The following is a 19,334-nucleotide window of genomic DNA, read 5'->3' as shown; positions in this document are numbered from 1 at the left end:
TATTTGTGGCTATTTTTAAAACAGCTGAATTTAATCTGTGCTCTGACCCAAATCCTCCTGCAACCTTGGTTAAAATACATAGCTTACCTTCTTGGCGTTCATTTTCTTATCTGGAAAAGCCTTATAGGGATTGTCAGGCTTAATATTTTTTTGTAAGCCACTTTCAAAATAGTATGCCTTGTGTGTATGTGGAAACTACTGCCATTTCAGTCTGTAGGATGATGCCACCTGTTGAAGGTAAACAAAATGCTGCAGGTACCTGGGCTCCAGTTCAGATAGTGGAGTGGCGTCCTGTCCAACCACTGCCAGCCAGCACTTTCATCCAGCTGGTTCAGACCCATCCACACTTCCCCTGTGTCACTGCCTAAGTGCTCTGAAATGAAGGGAAGTATGGAGTGTAAAAAATAAATAAATCAATGTTACACTTCTTTTTCGTTTTCCTATTCCTGGAGCAGAGTCATTTATTACCGTATTTCCCCATGTATAAGACACTCCCATATATAAGATACACATTAATTTTGGGGTCTGAAATTTGAAAAAAGATGTATTACATAAAGTGATTGAACTCAAGTTTTATTCATCATAAAATTCATACAACTCCTTATCACTGTCAAAACTCCCATCCATTAGCTTGTCCTCATCTGTGTATGGTGACAAATCACAGTCTTCAACAATGAGCACAAAAACAAGCGCAAAAAAGTGGGAAATGCAAGTAAAAAAACCCTACCACCACTGTCTAAGACGCACCCAATTTTTAGACCCCCATTTTTTCAAAAACGGGTGCGTCTTATACATGGGAAATATGGTCACTCCAGCCAATTACAAAGAAGGGTTTAAAGTGCTACTCACCCCACCCTGGTGCTTCAGAGTCAAGAGCCAGCCTCGCCTCTTTCTGAAGAAACACAGCAGTTGCAGTTGCCTAAAGGCTCACTTACGGCAGCTGTGAAGTGTTTAAGCATCTAGAAATGCTGCTTCTAGATCAGGGGTCCCCAAACTACGGCCCGCGGGCCGCATGCGGCCCCTTGAGGCCATTTATCCAGCCCCCGCTGCACTTCTGGAAGGGGCACTCTTTCATTGGTGGTCAGTGAGAGGAGCATAGTTCCCATTGAAATACTGGTCAGTTTGTTGATTTAAATTTACTTGTTCTTTATTTTAAATATTGTATGTGTTCCCATTTTGTTTTTTTACTTTAAAATAAGATATGTGCAGTGTGCATAGGGATTTGTTCATAGTTTTTTTTATAGTCCGGCCCTCCAACGGTCTGAGGGACAGTGAACTGGCCCCCTGTGTAAAATGTTTGGGGACCCCTGCTCTAGATGCTTGTCAATCCAACCAAGAAGGCATGGTTACAAATTTGAGAACAGCTGACTGTGTGCACTTATGCACTTCAGCGTTCTGGAGGGTGGAGGAGGACTCGTCTGGGGCCACTCCCACAAAGCCTTTCTTTTCTCACTACATGTGACTGGTGACTTCAGCTTGGAGACTCAGGACTCCAGCTGAGGAGTTTGGATCCATGTGACCAGAGGCCCCAGCGGGATCCACAGCAGGCTGGCATTTAAGGGCCATGCACAATGTACAGACTTCATTTGGCTCTGTGGTTCCTACCCCTAACCACAGCTCCCCATGTTTTAGTTCAACGCCATCTTGGTTACAAATATTATGTACAAACATGTGCATTGACATGCTTATGCAGAGAAATATGGTTATCAAAACTGTAAAATTAAGGAAAACTTTATTTTTTATTTTTTATTTTTTACAGAGACAGAGAGAGAGTCAGAGTGAGGGATAGACAGGGACAGACAGACAGACAGGAACGGAGAGATGAGAAGCATCAATCATTAGTTTTTCGTTGCGCATTGCGACACCTTGGTTATTCATTGATTGCTTTCTCATATGTGTCCTGACCATGGGCCTTCAGCAGACCGAGCAACCCCTTGCTCGAGCTAGCAACCTTGGGCCCAAGCTGGCAAACTTTTGCTCAAACCAGATGAGCCTGTGCTTAAGCTGGCAACCTCGGGGTCTCGAACATGGGTTTTCCACATCCCAGTCCAATGCTCTATCCACTGTGCCACCACCTGGTCAGGCTATTTTTCTTTTTGTATACCTGAATTTAAAAAAAATTATTCTAGAATAAACATGTACTACTTACTCTATAAAATTTGGGGTGTGTGGGGGGGAGTGTCAGAAACTTTAAGTGAAAGTGACTGATTTTGTGACACTTTCAAATATTGCTATTTAAGCTTATGTATTTATTTAGGTAATGCTGGTTAATACAGTATATATATTTTAGGAGTATAACATTATCCATGTTAGTGCATGCTCACCAGCAAATGTCTAGTTTCCATCCATCACCATATATTTGACACTCTTTACCCATTTAATCTTTTCATCTATAAGGGAGAGCATTGTTCTCTTCTGGTTCACCTGCTTCAGAACCCAATTTATTTTGTGCCAGATGCAGGGGCCTCACCTGAGACTGGGACCTTGAAGATAAGAATTATAAATAGAGTAACTATATATCCCAGTTTGCTGGGAAAAGTCATGGTTTATGTTGGTAGTTCCAGAATAATTATGAATCGCAATTGCTTTAACTCTCAAAAGAGTCTCAGTTTGGATGTCCACTGAATGGTCACCCAGGTGATAGAGGTCAGTGTATTCACTTAGCCAGGCTGCAGCATCCTTTGTGATTAGACATTTCAATACAATAGTGAACAATGGGAAGAATCTAACACAATAAGAAAAGAGAAAAAGGTACTTCATAATTTTGAGAGCCCCAAAATCACTAAACAAAAACAGCATGACATATATGGGCACTGCCCTTCCAAATTCCTGTGGCATTAACATGGAGCCTCTTCCTAATGTCGATTAGATTAGTCCTTCCAATGGCATCACTTGATTAAATCATATCCTGATGACAGGAGGTGGAATGGAAGATGGATTGACAAGATGGAGACATTTTCACATTTCCTATGTGGGTAAGTGCCAAATGATATTTTCAAATAATTTGCTTAAGATAGTTAAATATTATTCTTAGTGTTATTTTGAATACCTTCTGTGTAACTGTTTTTAACAATACACATAAAAAAATCATTGTGCAATTTATAATCTCTGTTTAAAGATACCCAAAACAATCTATTTTACTTTAAAACTAAATTGGCTTATAATTCTATAATAACAAAATCAAACCTAATTTTTTTTTGGATATTTCTTGGCATTTGTGGCAGCTTAGGTAAGTTTCCAGGCAAACTTATACCATAGTCAATGTTTATCAGTGATTAGCAAGAAACCATAGCCTATTCTTGTTAAAAAATACCTTGATCAGAACAGGCTTCCCCATTTATAACCAGACTTCTGTTTTCCTAAATAATCTCCCAACTCTAATTATTGAATTGTGGTATTTAAATCAAAATCTCTAACATATCTTATTTTGTAAGTTTGACGAGTAAGTCCAAAACCTCTTATTAGACATCCCAGCAGTCAAGATAGATAACAATTGTAATTTATAAGTGCGATGCAAAATTTTCTATAAAAATCGTTACAGGCTAACAGCGACTTTGGAAATGGGTGTTTTTCTGAAATATAATTCACTCAAATCAGTTTCAATGATAGTTTTCCACTTTTGCATGACTTCGGGCAAAGAAGCAGGCACGCACTGTTCATGCATTTGTTATCATCTTTCTGGAAGATATTAAAGACTTTCAAAAGCCTTAAAATAGGCGATCTCCGCCGCTCCAGACGCAGCTGACGCTGCCACTGAAGCTGGTGTTCCCACAGCAGGTGACGCTCCCGCAACCGCTGGTGTTGCCACAGCCGCTGGTGCTGCCACTACCGCTGCTGGCGAGAACCTCTGAGAGAAGATGGCAGCGGAGTAGGCGGATGCACAGACACCCAGCTCTCAATACCAAACTGGAATACAAATCAATTTAGAAAAAATCAGCATGAAAAACCAACACTGAACTGCAAGAACAGCTCTCAAAAACCAAGGAGCAAAGAGGAAGCCACAATAATCCTGGCAAGGAGTGCCTGAATCTCCTCTGCTTACAGGAAGGGAAGGAGGGGGGTGAGGCTGAGAGCCCAGAGAGGATTTCACAGAGGAAAAAGAGCAGAAACTACTGCTCACAGCCACTTACCTGGTGACCAGGGAGCAAGGTGGGTTGAAAAGACCAGCTTATCTCCCAAGTGGAAAAGACAGGGAGAGGGACAGACTGTGAGGGGCTAAGGTATGCAAGAAACAAAATAAAAAAGCTGACTCATTCGTGCTGGAGGCGGCCATAGCTGGGGGAGGGACTGAACCTTTCACAAAACAGAGCTGAAGTGCTTCCGAATCAGAGATCTCCGGACATCTATCCAGCTCCAATCAGCACAACAAGACACAACTGAAAACAAGAAGTGGGGAGGAGGGGCAGTAACTCAGGTCTCCATGGAGATCTGAGATACACCTCCCCCTACTGAAGCTGAGAGAAAAAACCCTGCCCCCAGTGAGATTAGTTGGAGGAAGAGACCTTCAGCGTCTCAGGTTACACCCACAGCATTCCTGGATACAGTTTCAAGGAAGCCCCCTGCTGAGATCAGTTAACAAGACTATCACCTGTTAAGAAAACAAACAAATCAAGACTTCAAAGCTGCCCAAATCCGAAAGTGGATTACAAATAATAGCTGATACCAACCCATGAAGACCTAAAAATAACACAACTGAAAACTGGAGGCAGACAACACCAAGCCTAGACTCAATCAACTCTACAAATAAAAAAAAAAAGAAGATGAGAAAACAAAGGAGTGCAATCCAAATGAAACCACAAGAGACACTTTCAAGAGATGAACTGAGTGATATGGAAATAATCAAACTTCCAGATGCGGAGTTCAAAATAATGATTGTAAGGATGCTTAGGGATCTTAGAACAACAATGGAGGGGGAGTTTGAAAACCTAAATAAAGAAATAGCAAGTATAAAAAAGAATCAGTTGGAGACGACAAATACAATATCAGAAATAAAGACCACAATGGAAGGAATTAAAAACAGGATAGATAGAGCAGAGGATCGAATCAGCGAGTTAGAAGACAACTGGAATGAAGGCATGAAAGCAGAGAAGAAAAGAGAAAAAAGACTCAAAAAGTCAGAGGAAACTCTTAGAGAGCTCTGTGACAACATGAAGAGAAATAACATCCGCATCATAGGGGTTCCTGAAGAAGAAGAAAAAGAACAAGGGATAGAGACTTTGTTCAATCATATCATAGCTGAAAACTTCCCTAAATTAATGCAAGAGAAACTCTCACAAATCCAAGAAGCACAGAGGACTCCATTAAAGAGAAACCCAAAGAAACCTACACCAAGACATATCATAATTAAAATACCAAAGCTAAGCGATAAAGAGAAAATATTAAAAGCTGCAAGAGAAAAAAAGTTATCACCTACAAAGGAGCCCCCATAAGGATGACATCTGACTTCTAAACAGAAACACTTGAGGCCAGAAGGGAATGGCAAGAAATATTCAAAGTAATGCAGAACAAGAACCTACAACCAAGACTACTTTATCCAGCAAGGCTATCGTTTAAAATTGAAGGAGAAATAAAAAGCTTCCCAGACAAAAAACAACTCAAGGAATTCATTACAACCAAACCAATGCTGCAGGAAATATTAAGGGGCCTGGTGTAAACAGATAAAGTGGGAAAAGAATACAGAAAAAAAAAAAAAAAAGAAAAAGGAATACACCTTTAAAGAAGAAAATGGCAATAAACAACTACATATCAATAATAACCTTAAATGTAAATGGATTAAATGATCCAATCAAAAGACATAGGGTAGCTGCATGGATAAGAAAACAGGACCCATACATATGTTGTCTACAAGAGACACACCTTAGAACAAAAGACACACACAGATTGAAGGTAAAAGGATGGAAAAAAATGTTTCATGCAAACGGAAATGAAAAAAAAGCTGGGGTAGCAATACTTATATCAGACAAATTGGACTTTAAAACAAAGGATATAGTAAGAGATAAAGAAGGCCACTACATAATGATAAAGGGAGTAATCCAACAGGAAGATATAACTATTATAAATATCTATGCACCTAATATAGGAGCACCCAAATATATAAAACAGACTTTGATGGATTTAAAGGGTGAGATCAACAGCAATACTATAATAGTAGGGGATTTCAATACCCCACTAACATCACTAGATAGATCCTCAAGAAAGAAAATTAACAAAGAAACAGCAGACTTATTGGAAACACTAGATCAACTCGATTTAATAGATATCTTCAGAACCTTTCACCCTAAAGCAGCAGAATATACATTCTTTTCAAGTGCTCATGGTACATTCTCTAGGATAGACCACATGTTAGGGCAAAAAAGTGCTCTCAACAAATTTAAGAAGACTGAAATCATATCAAGCACTTTCTCCGATCACAACGGCATGAAACTAGAAATGAATCACAGCAGAAAAGCTCAAAAATTCTCAAACACATGGAAACTAAATAGCAGGGTGTTAAATAATGAATGGATTAAGAATGAGATCAAAGAAGAAATAAAGAAATTCCTAGAAACGAATGACAATGAGCATACAACAACTCAAAATTTATGGGACACAGCGAAAGCAGTGCTGAGAGGGAAGTTGATAGCACTTCAGGCACACGTTCAGAAGCTAGAAAAAGCTCAAATAAACAACTTAACCCTGCATCTAAAAGAATTAGAAAAATAGCAGCAAGTAAAGCCCAAATGTAGTAGAAGGAAGGAAATAATAAAGATCAGAGCAGAAATAAATGACATAGAGGCTAAAGAAACAATACAGAGGATCAATGAAACTAGGAGCTGGTTCTTTGAAAAGGTAAACAAGATTGATGAACCTTTAAGTAGAGTCACCAAGAAAAAGAGAGAGAGGACTCAAATAAATAAAATTAGAAATGAGAGAGGAGAAATAACAACTGACACAACAGAAATACAAAATATTGTAAGAAAATACTATGAGGAACTGTATGCCAAAAAACTAGACAACCTAGATTAAATGGACAAATTCCTTGAAACGTACAATCTTCCAAAAATCAATCTGGAAGAATCAGAAAACTTAAACAGACCAATTACACCAAAGGAGATCGAAACAGTTATCAAAAAACTCCCAACAAAGAAAAGTCCGGGGCCCGATGGCTTCACAACGGAATTCTACCAAATATTCAAAGAAGAACTAACTCCTATCCTTCTCAAACTATTTCAAAAAATTCAAGAGGAAGGAAGACTTCCAAACTCCTTTTATGAGGCGAGCATAATTCTGATTCCAAAACCAGGCAAAGATCACACAAAGAAAGAAAATTATAGGCCAATATCTCTGATGAATATAGATGCTAAAATCCTCAACAAAATATTAGCAAACCGGATCCAACAATATATGGAAAAAATCATACACCATGATCAAGTGGGATTTATTCTGGGGAGGCAAGGCTGGTACAATATTTGTAAATCAATCAATGTGATTCATCACATAAACAAAAAGGAGAAAAACCATATGATAATTTCAATAGATGCAGAAAAAGCATTTGATAAAATCCAACACCCATTCATGATCAAAACTCTCAGCAAAGTGGGAATACAGGGAACATACCTCAACATGATAAAAGCTATCTATGAGAAACCCACAGCCAACATCATACTCAATGGGCAAAAATTAAAAGCAATACCCTTAAGATCAGGAACAAGGCAGGGGTGCCCCCTTTCACCACTCTTATTTAACATAGTCCTGGAAGTCCTAGCCACAGCAATCAGACAAGAAGAAGAAATAAAAGGCATTCAAGTTGGAAAAGAAGAAGTAAAACTATCATTATTTGCAGATGATATGATATTGTATATAGAAAACCCTAAATTCTCAGTCAAAAAACTACTGGACCTGATAAATAAATTCAGCAAAGTGGCAGGATATAAAATCAATACTCAGAAATCAGAAGCATTTTTATACTCCAACAATGAACAGTCAGAAAGAGAAATTAAGGAAACAATCCCCTTCACAATTACAACCAAAAAAATAAAGTACCTAGGAGTAAACTTAACCAAGGAGACTAAAGACTTGTACTCGGAAAATTACAAAACATTGATAAAAGAAATCAAGGAAGATACTAACAAGTGGAAGCATATACTGTGCTCATGGTTAGGAAGAATAAACATCATTAAAATGTCTATATTACCTAAAGCAATTTATAAATTCAATGCAATACCAATTAAAATACCAATGACATACTTCAAAGATATAGATCACATATTCCAAAAATTTATATGGAACCAAAAAAGGACACGAATAGCCTCAGCAATCTTAAAAAAGAAGAATAAAGTGGGAGGTATCACACTTCCTGATATCAAGTTATACTACAAGGCCATTGTGCTCAAAACAGCCTGGTACTGGCATAAGAACAGGCATATAGATCAATGGAACAGAACAGAGACCCAGAAATAAACCCACAGTTTTATGGACAACTGATATTTGACAAAGGAGGTAAGGAAATACAATGGAGTAAAGACAGCCTCTTTAACAAATGGTGTTGGGAAAATTGGACAGCTACCTGCAAAAAAATGAAACTAGATCACCAGCTTACACCACTCACAAAAATAAACTCAAAATGGATAAAAGACTTGAATGTAGGCCGTGAAACCATAAGCATCTTAGAAGAAAACATAGGCAGTAAGCTCTCCGACATCTCTCGGAGCAATATATTTGCTTATTTATCTCCACGGGGAAGTGAAATAAAAGACAGGATAAACAAATGGGACTATATCAAACTAAAAAGCTTTTGCACAGCTAAAGACAACAAGAACAGAATAAAAAGACAAACTACACAATGGGAGAACATATTTGACAATACGTCTGATAAGGGGTTAATAACCAAAATTTATAAAGAACTTGTAAAACTCAACACCAGGAAGACTAACAACCCAATCCAAAAATGGGCAAAAGAGATGAATAGACACTTCTCCAAAGAGGACATACAGATGGCCAATAGGCATATGAAAAAATGCTCAACATCACTAATCATTAGAGAAATGCAAATTAAAACCACAATGAGATATCACCTTACACCAGTCAGAATGGCGCTTATCAACAAAACAACACAGAATAAGTGCTGGCGAGGATGTGGAGAAAAGGGGACCCTCCTGCACTGCTGGTGGGAATGCAGACTGGTGCAGCCACTGTGGAAAACAGTATGGAGATTCCTCAAAAAACTGAAAATCGAACCGCCCTTTGACCCAGCTATCCCACTTTTAGGAATATACCCCAAGGACACCATAGAAGGGCTCGAAAAGGAGAAATGCACCCGCATGTTTGTGGCAGCATTGTTCACAATAGCGAAGATCTGGAAACAGCCCAAGTGTCCGTCAGAGGACGAGTGGATTAAAAAACTTTGGTACATATATACTATGGAATACTACTCAGCCATAAGAAATGATGACATCGGATCATTTACAATAGCATGGATGTACCTTGATAACATTATACGGAGTGAAATAAGTAAATCAGAAAAAAACTGAGATGAATCCATACATAGAAGGGACATAAAAATAAGACTCAGAGACATGAACAAGAATGTGATGGCAACAGGGGCGGGGGGGGTTGGGGGAGGGGAGAGGGGGTGAAGAAGGAGAGAGGGGTTAGGGGAGGGGAGGGGCACAAAGAAAACCAGATAGAAGGTGACAGAAGACAATTTAACTTTGCGGGAGGGGTATACAGCACAATCAAATGTCAAAATAATCTAGAGATATTTTCTCTCAACATATGTACCCTGATTTATCAATGTCACTGCATTAAATTTAATAAAAAAAAAAAAGCCTTAAAATATACTTCTACTTCCACCTAGTGAATCTACTTCTACAAACTTATAGAGAAATAATTGGAGATCCATGCACAAAGGTATGTATAGGGATAGTTTATAATAGCAACAAATAAATAAAACAAAATAAATAATTATATCTATTCTTAGCTATATATCTCTGTTTTTATAGACATGGACCGATATTCATTACATGAAGATAAAAAAATAAGGGTATTACCAAACTGCATACGTGGCTGTTAAATGGTTAACACATATTGGATGTCTGTTGTGTGTACCAGGCACTTTTCTAAGACTTCACATGCATTATAACATGTAGTCCACACTGCCAAAAGGTAGGCATTTTTATTATTTCCATGTGATAGGGAGGAAGTTGGGGCACAGAGAGGCTAAGTCACTTGCTTGGGTAGCCTTGCTAGTAAGTGGTAGAGGCAGGTTTCAAATCCAGACAGGTGGCTCACGGGTCCTTGCCCCTAACCACTGTGAAACAGCTGCTTCCTATTTTTATTCAGTACAGTTTTTCCAAGATACTATGTATATATGCATGCATTTATGTTTTAGCTAAAAAACATGCTCCTATCTGGGTTGTGGAATTATAGGAGACTTGTTTTTCTTTCTGTATACATAAAATTTTAAAATTGTTCTAAAATAAAATGTGAAAAAACATATGCAATAAAATTTGAAAAAAGTGTCAGAAACTTGTAATGAAAGTGCCTAATTTTGTGACACTTTCCGATGTTTAAAAATATTTTGTTAAAGCTGTATGCAAACACATTTAATCTTTGAAGGAGAAGAGGAGAGTTTAGGTGATAGGTGAAACACAAGACAGTTTGTTATCACCACTCTTTTGATGTCTTATATTATTCTCTTATGCTGTTAAGTTACCATGTGTGTGCTTTTGCTTTTTCAACTAAATTTTAAGTTCTTGGGAACCCACCAAAAGACCTACTATTTCCTGGCACACAGTGAGTGATAGGAAAGATTTTACTTAACGAGTGACTTACTTGTCAATAGTAATTGAATGACTAAGATCCCTAGCAGAGCAGGAATTTGTACCAAAATTTCAGTCTCTCAGATTCACTTGTTGAGCTGCAAACTCTGGGCCTCTAGCTGGGGCCTTCGCTTCTCCTCTCCAGAGGGGAGAAAATAAGAAACACTGGTTGCCAAATAGAATGGTCGGGGGTTTGGGTAAAAATTCTGGGTGTGAGTTTATAACGTATTAATACAAGAAAAATATTTTCCAAGGAACTTCTTTTCCCTCAGAATATATTTTTTGCATACATGGACATAATTGTTAATAGTTATTTTAATTGTATCAATATCAATGTCCTCCTACTTACTCCTTATGAAATTTTCTTCAGTCTCATCTGCAATACTCAGTAAAGCACCTCCTTGCATCTGGCATGATGAATGTGCTTCACTCCAGGAGAGAGAAGAGAGCAGGTTGAATTGGTAGCAAATGTGTGAATTGGGATCCTTCTCCCAGACAGCATCACAACCCACTTCTGCAGATGCTGGAGACAAAATCCATCAAAAACATGAACGATAATCTTATTTTATCTATACAGCAATCTATTTTCAAGAGGAATTTGAATGGCATAATTCCAAATTGCAGCCTCTAAAACTTCAGTGCCTTATTGATTCTTGCTTAGTCTCTATGAGGAAATCGCATTGTTATTCCACTGGTACTTTATGGTTAAACTCCTTTAAAAGAGGAAATTCTAGAAATTATCAGTAAAGAAGCTCTAATCCTTTCTGTGAAAATAATAGAAGCCATTGTTAAGAAAAGGAAATAGAATTGAAGTGTTTGTGAAAATAACATTTGAATTATTTAAAAAGCAGTCATTTAAAACTTTATACTGAAAGCTGTGTAAATATAAAAGGTCTATTTGTGGTAGCTGCAACTATTGTTTGAAAAGGCTTTGCCCCACCAAAATACTAAAATGTTAGGGGAAATAAAAAAGCATACACTTGAAAGATGAGTCTACAGTGAACACAGTTTTCAAATAAACATTGAGAAGAGGGAAATCGATACTTCTTTTTAAAAAATTCTTTCAGTCAAAAGAGAAGCAAAATCTACTTGTAAAGCATTGACCAATGAGTGCATAGCATGTCTAAAAGTAAATTTAATAAAGTATAAAATGTGGATATGAAATCTGAAGTTTATTGAAAATGAGGACCTAATTGGGATGCTTTTGCTAAATGTTTAAATCAAAACCAAGATGAACCAAGCAGGTGCAGTAATTACCTGCAATCAAACTCAAATAAAGAATTTCACAATGTAGAAAATGTGACCCATGCTACTGCATGAGTGTACGTGATGGACAGCAATCAGCTAAAATCTAGAACATCCTTTCCCCAAGTGTGATCCACAGAATAAATCAACTTCAAGAGCTCCTCAGGAAAACCCAGGACGGAATGCTTGTGTAGCCTTTCTCTGAGAAATTCATAATGTACATTGGCATCTTAGAGGCTCTGAGAAGTTCTGTAGTAAAGAAACAGCTCAATCTTAATTTGTTGTACTTCAAATTTATTTGACAATAAACTTTTTTTTCCTTTTCCCCATGATACTTAGTTAGATGGCCTTGTTTGTTCTTGTGTCTGTTGGCAAAATTTACCCAGAACGGAATTATTTAACCTAAGTTATTAAACCACATGTAAACCTAAGGTTGTCTGTAGAGTCTCCTGACTGATACATGTATTTATAGGATACAAGACTGTCGGAGGGTAGAAAACCAGGTGTGGGGCAGCTGTGTTAGGCTTGCTCGCTGGTGTACCAGCTGCAAGCACTTTGCTTGATTAGTGCATGAGCACGTGGCAGAGGCACGTGTGCACAGCCTATATATGGCTATGGATGCTTACGCTAGGCTAGAGAGAGATGGGGGATTGTGGATGGCGGATTGCCGGCCCACTACTGTGAGGGGCCATTCTTGCTGTTTGTGTGCCAGAAAAGAGGTTTTCCCCTGCCTGTGTGCTTGTCCACCATTGTGAAACTCTATTAAACGCAATGGCCGTAATGCTTTCTGGCTCCGCAGTTTCTTTATCATCTGCCCGAATCCAATGTAGACATGCCTGGCCTCGGCCACTGGCATTACACCAGGCTATCACCAAGTAAAACTAAAGAAAGGGAAAATAAAGGAAGGAAATTTTCAGGCGGCATCTGCCCTGCTGGCTGAAAATTCCCCATTGAAACTGAATCCTTAGAGATTGTTCACTTAAAATTCTAGGCTATCCCTGAGATGGACAACACACCCGGTCAGCATTATCAGTTAGGATTTCATCCCACGTGACAGCTGAGGCCATGAGGGAGGAGCAGGGGGATGTTTACAATTAAGGTGTGCATAGGAATCATTTAACCAGCTTGTAAAACAAAGATGCAGAGTCCTTGCTCTCGGCCTCAGAGATCCTGAGTTAGGTCCAAAGTAGGATTCAGGAACTGGCATTAAACACATTCCTGACTTTCAGGCAGATGGCCCATGAAGCAAACACTGGGAAACAAGCTTAAAAGAAAAATTCAAATGCTTCCCAGGAGGACAGGTCTGAGCAGCCTTCCATACTAGCTGGAGAGTATGATGTGAGAAAGGGGAGTTGTAGGGAGAGGCTGCTAGAGGGGGTGATCTGGGAATAGCCCGGGGCACACAAACACCTGCCTGTCATCTCCTGCCCTGAAGGAAGATTTGACAGGAAGTCCCAGTTATAAGCCTCCCGGCCACAGCCATATCATGCTGCGAAAAGGTCGGGAGCACACTTAACTGATCTCATTCCCATTTTGCCAGGAGTTGGTCCTGTCCTTTCAATAGGACATAGAGGGAGCTATGCAGATGCAGCCTTTAGCAGTAACTGGATGGAGCTCCATTCCTCAGACAGTCAGAAGAGAGGCTTGCTGGCGATCCTGTCTGTGCTGCAGATGACATACCCCAGTTTTCTACCATTTCCCTCAGTTTGGGATTATCTGTGCAATTCTTAAGGTTAATTGAAAGGAAACTTCCAGTCAAATGTTTGCAACAGGTGCCCGTATTCTTCTAACAAGTTCATTTGTCATCGAAATTTGGTTACTAAAATATAAGAATTTGTACCGCTGTGCAGGCAGCCACAAGTCCTCTCTCTGCTCCTGCATGTCAGTTACTCCACAAGTCTTACGGAAAGGTTGTACAATAACACACGGAATGGAAATGCCACCCTGCGCAGGGCCATCCCGATCTCCCTTTGGGTCGGAAGGCCCGTTTCCCAGCTGTGAGGGATACTGCTCAACGTTAAGCCTTCTCCGGGGATTGCCCTGGTTTAAGAGTCTCTTAGCCCATTCCCAACGGCAGTGGCAAAGCACAATTGGTCCATGCAGGGCCATAAGGCCCCTTTCTTCCCAATAGGGAAATCCAGCTTGAGAACGCGTCAGGCCTGCATTTCTGTCCTGCCAGTCTTGCTCTCTTCCCTCCCTTTCCACATGCACTGGTGCTGAGAGCACTCCCCCCAAGCCTCCTGCAGCTCGTCTCTGCTCAGACACTGCTCCTTGGGAATCCACTTGACACCGTCTTCCCTCTTGGCCTGGAGTCTTTGCATTTATTTATTGTTAGTTCTTTTGCTTCTTCATATATAATCTCTCTTTCAAGGCCACTGAAAATGCAAGGCTGGTGTCTCACTGGACATTTAATTATCTCACAAAATTTTCATATAAGAGCTAGAATCATATTATTATATTTCTTTGCACCTTTGGGTTCTTTGTATGATTCCTTCTGTGACTACATTATGGACTTCTTGAAAGAAGCAAGTGTGTTGTACTTACTTTTGAATGCCCTATTATTTGATGAAAAATTACCCAAATCTTTTGCATGATGTTATAAACAGGTGATTTCTCTCCTCCAAAAAAACACAAAAAACCCACACCTCTTTTTTAATGAACTGAGGTATATTTCTGTCAACACTTATTTTGTTATAGATCATGGCTGAGGGCAGCCACTCCTTCTCTATTAATGTGTCTTATTTTCTTCCCTAAAGACAAATTTGCCACTGCTCCAGGTGTACTGCCTTATTCCTGATCTTAGGGGGAAAGCATTCAGACATTTATTAAAAAGCATGTTGGTTGTGTGGTTTTGTTTTTATTTTTGTTTTAATAGAGTCTCTTTATCAGTTGAGGACATTTCCTTCTGTTCCTAATTTTTTTATTAGTGGTTTGTTTGTTTTTTCATGGAAGAGTGTGAAATTTTGTAAGAAGTTTTCTGTATTGGTAGATGATCATGTGGTTTTTGTTCTTTATCCTATTGATAGGAGTATTACAACAATTGATTTCAGATTTTAAACCAATCTTGCATTCTTAGAATAAATTCCACTTGGTCATGGTATACAATTCTTTTTATATGTTGTTGGGTCTGTTTGCTAGTATTTTGTTGAGGGTTTTTGCATTTATATTCATAAGAAATATTGGTCTGTAGTTTTCTTGTGATATCTTTGTCTGGTTGTGGTATCACGGTAATAGTGGCCTCATAGAATAAATTGGGAAGTGTTTTTTCCTTTTCTCTTTTTCCATTTACTCTTTAATCCATTCAATCTGACCATTAGAGGCTGCCTTCTCAAGGCCACCAATGACTTCCACATTGCCAAATCCAGCGAACACTTAGTTTCAGACCCTGTCCAGTCACGCCCTATGGCACCCTCCCTCTCCTTGCCAATATACTTCACATACCTGGCTACCCTTCTACCTTTATGACCACGCCTTCTCAGTCTTCTTTGCTGGCTCTACTCAAACTAAATGTTGAAGTCTTAAGACTTGGCCCTGAGTCCCCTACCTTTTTATTTTATACATGCTCTAGACTATTTGACCCATTCCTATATCCTTTTCCAGTAACTTTCAAATCTATAGAGATCTTTATGTCTAACTGCCTAGTACACATTTTTATATGTTCGATTCACATACAACATGTCTCAACCTGACTGCTTGGTTTCCTCTTCCAAATTTCTATCTGCACTTTTATTTATGCATATCAGAAAGCGGGGGTCTTAATTAATGTCCACTTTCTCCTTTATCCACCAAATCTGTCCGTACCAGTGAGAAGTCCAACTCCTGGTTAAAAACTCTATGTAAATTATTAAGCCTGACCATAATCAACTGCAAAGGCTTTATCTGAAAGGCTTCATGAAGGAAAGCTTCTCTCCCCACACCAGACTTTGTATATAGACAAATTTGTAGGCAATCAAATAATTCCAAAGGTTGATATCCTGAAAATATTTCAAGCAAACTATGCATGACACTCCAGCTGTGTGTGACATACAACCAAGAGGGACCTTCCATGACCCAGAAATGTCTTGAAACAAAGCCAGAGAGACCTGTATATGCCATCTTTGTTCCTGAAGATCTATAGTGACAGATGTTTTATCGCATCCTTCATGGCTAGTGTGCTTGTGTTCATTAATGCTAAATTTTAAGTTTGTTTACCTACAATCAACTTTTTTAAAAAGGCAGCATCATTTTACATTGTGATACTAAAGAAAGAAAAATCCCAGTACGTAAGATGAGATACAGAAGTACATATCTTTATTTTTTTATTTCACTCACTCTTCTCTGTCTTACCCACTTGTTGATCCAATAGAAAGAGCTATCAGCTTGCTTAAATTTCTGTCTCTGACACATTGTGGTGAGTTATGTCGGCCAGAAATGCTATGTCCAAAACTAAACTCAGCACAGGAACCAAAAGTAACAAAAAAGGAAAAAAACTGGTAGTGAAATTTAGCACAGTGCAGATAGTGTGGTAAAGGTCAGAGAGCTGGGATCTGGCAGGTTGTAAAGCAGAGGAAGCCTTTGAGCTGTAAGAAGCTGGAAAAATTGATAATCTTGAGAATGAAAAGCCCAGTGCACCACTAAACCCAGGTCAAAGTGACAAAGGGTGGTGACAGTGCTCTCTGCAGAACCTCAAGGAGAATAATGTAATTAAAAAAAAAATGTCCCTAGTAAGAAGGTTGTGTGAAATACATGCTGGGTTTTTTTTGGTATTGGTTTATTTATTTTTAATAAGGACATTTATTAGAGACTGAAATGGAACAAGAATATGATGCAAATAATATGCCATCTAATTCTAGAATCCAAGGAGTGTAGGGATTACATGCACACATACTTACATACTTGCATTCAGATTCAGATAGAGAAGACTGATGATCTGGCAATATTTGCAATAAAAGAAGTCCTTTCATGCTGGTTGATGAGTTGCTGTCCTGAGCTCCTTGAGTGCCCTTTGCTGCCTTGCACACCCCCCACCCCTTCTCCTCCTCACAATCCAGCAGCTAAGGGGTTAATTAATGCCAGCGATGGGAGTCTGGGACACCCAACTCCCACATTAACGTCTCCACTTGGATTGGTACAGCCTACACCATATTGGTTGTTTAATGTCTTAATACTACCCCTGTATATAGATATATGTTGCATAGAATTACCTCCATATTACAAATTGTCTGATGAAAAATTACCTGCAGCAGGATCACCTTGGGCACTTACCAGAAATGCAGAAGCTTGGGTCCCACACACTGAACCCACTGGGTCTCTGGGAGGGCGGCTGAGATATGCACTTTTTAACTCTTCCCAAGCTGATTCTAGAGCATCATATCGAACATAGTCTGACTTTTCTGGAACAGAGTAAATCTGTTTGTCTTGTATTCTATCTAGATGCCAATTTTTTTAAAGGGAGAGTCTTAAGTCCTAACACTCTTGGTATCCAGCACTATGCTTACCTAGCTTAGTGCTACTGACAGACTATAAAGAGGGTGGGTCATTAATACAGAAGCACATGCTGAAAAAATAAGTTAGGTTTGATGGCAATGATGATGATGATGGTGATGATGATGATAATGACTATTCCTGATAAGTGCTTACTTATCATGGGCCAGCTACTATGATAAGTGGCTTAGATACATCATCTAATTGATTCTTCTCAGTAACCCTAGTAATACTGTTATTATTTTCATTTTACAGCAGGATCTCATCACTGGGAGAAAAAACTCCAATACTGGTCTGTCTGATTTCAAAGCCTATATTCTTTCTTATTCACTAAGCAATAATGGCTCTTAGATTAGAAAATAATCCTACAAGTAATTTATCAATCAGATTCTTTGGAGTTAATCTCTTCAATTTCCTTTTGTTTCAAATTTGTTACATTTTATTATATATGTGGAGAGGAGGTAAGCATAGCGGCTGAGGAGTTTGTAAAAGCTGCACTTTCTGATTTATAGGAACCAAGCTGAAGGAAACTGAATATAAAAAATAGAAGGTATATATAAATATTTCCTAATCTTTAAGAACATTTGTAAATGTTAGATATAAGTAAAGTACTAATGAAAAAAATGTTAGTATATTGCAGCTGTCACTGGACCTCAAAAGTCAAATGAAGAAGAGGAAAAGACTTTAAGGTTATACTTACAAATCTAGTAATAAGAAAAGGGAATCAAGATAAGAACTCACTCTTGAGAAATAAGGGGTCAACTGCCATTTTAGGAAGGTCATCGGGGGCCAGCGGGTGCCTGGACTTGATAATGGCATGAGTCCCAGTCTGGACTTGGAGAAATTAAGGCAACTCATAAGAGAAAGTGGATTGAAAGGTTAACGGAACTTTATATGTATTTAGATTTCTTCTTAACTATTTTGCCAGAAGCTGGGATTAATGAAATCACAGAGTATTATAATTTGGTTCCTGTTAAAGCACATCTTTATACATTAAGCTTAAGGAAGAATGACTAATTAACATCTTTTGAATGGAAGGAAGAAAAAGAATATGCATCAGAACTGTCCTTTCAAGGCAAAGACAAACACAAAATCAAATCCGGATAAATGGAATCAGAGTGCTTATTCAGAATTCAATATATCAGTGCCAGCGCTTTTCTTTAGATACAGATAACTTTCCAATCATCCTTAATTCATTCATGACAGAGAGGGAAGAGAAGATTTCATTCTTACTGGGATCTGGGCAAAATCCCCACTTCTCATCTCTTTCATATCGGCTTGTCGTGGCACACCACAGTAAGTTGTCTTCTCGCCCTTCCTGGGTACATTCATAATGCCACTGGTTGTTATACTGGAAGGGAAACATGCATGGTGTCCCATGGGCATTCCCTTTGAGTGTATACAAAGCTAGGAGAAGAAAAAGACAAAGTCAAATAAGTATTATGCTTGATCTTTGGAAATTGTCATACAATGAATGCATTTTTTCAATGACTGTAAACCCACAACAGGCAAAGCTCTTGCTAAACCACAGAGGACCCTCAGGACCTTACTGTCTAGAGAATGTACAAGTACAAAGTTGAGTGCTGAGTTTTAAGGATGTCCTCACAAATGAGTGTTTATGTATTTGTGTCCTTGTTTATTCCCTATGGTGCACCACTACGGTAGCATACACATCTGTGAAAGGATGAGAAAGAAAATTTAACGGAGATCTCACTTTAAAATATCACCTATATCAGTGATCAGCATCTGAGCTTTATAGGCCTTTATTAATTTATTCATCCAACAAATATTTATTGAGCACTTAATATGTTCAGTACTGGGGATATA

At 38.7% G+C, this 19,334-nt stretch overlaps 1 protein-coding gene across 1 annotated transcript in view; it reads right to left on the bottom strand.

Moving 5' to 3' along the window:
- The window catches only part of PLA2R1 (phospholipase A2 receptor 1), a 131,931-nt gene that overhangs the window by 82,337 nt on the left and 30,260 nt on the right, over positions 1-19,334 (bottom strand). The window contains 3 exon segments of the mRNA XM_066279856.1: positions 260-373; positions 11,149-11,322; positions 18,741-18,914. Coding sequence (XP_066135953.1) covers positions 260-373; positions 11,149-11,322; positions 18,741-18,914 — 462 coding nt within the window.

Source organism: Saccopteryx bilineata, chromosome 5 (genome assembly GCF_036850765.1).
Source record: "Saccopteryx bilineata isolate mSacBil1 chromosome 5, mSacBil1_pri_phased_curated, whole genome shotgun sequence".
Lineage (NCBI taxonomy): Eukaryota > Metazoa > Chordata > Mammalia > Chiroptera > Emballonuridae > Saccopteryx > Saccopteryx bilineata.
Note: the sequence above shows the minus strand (reverse complement) of the source record. Positions and strands in the feature narration are given on the sequence as shown.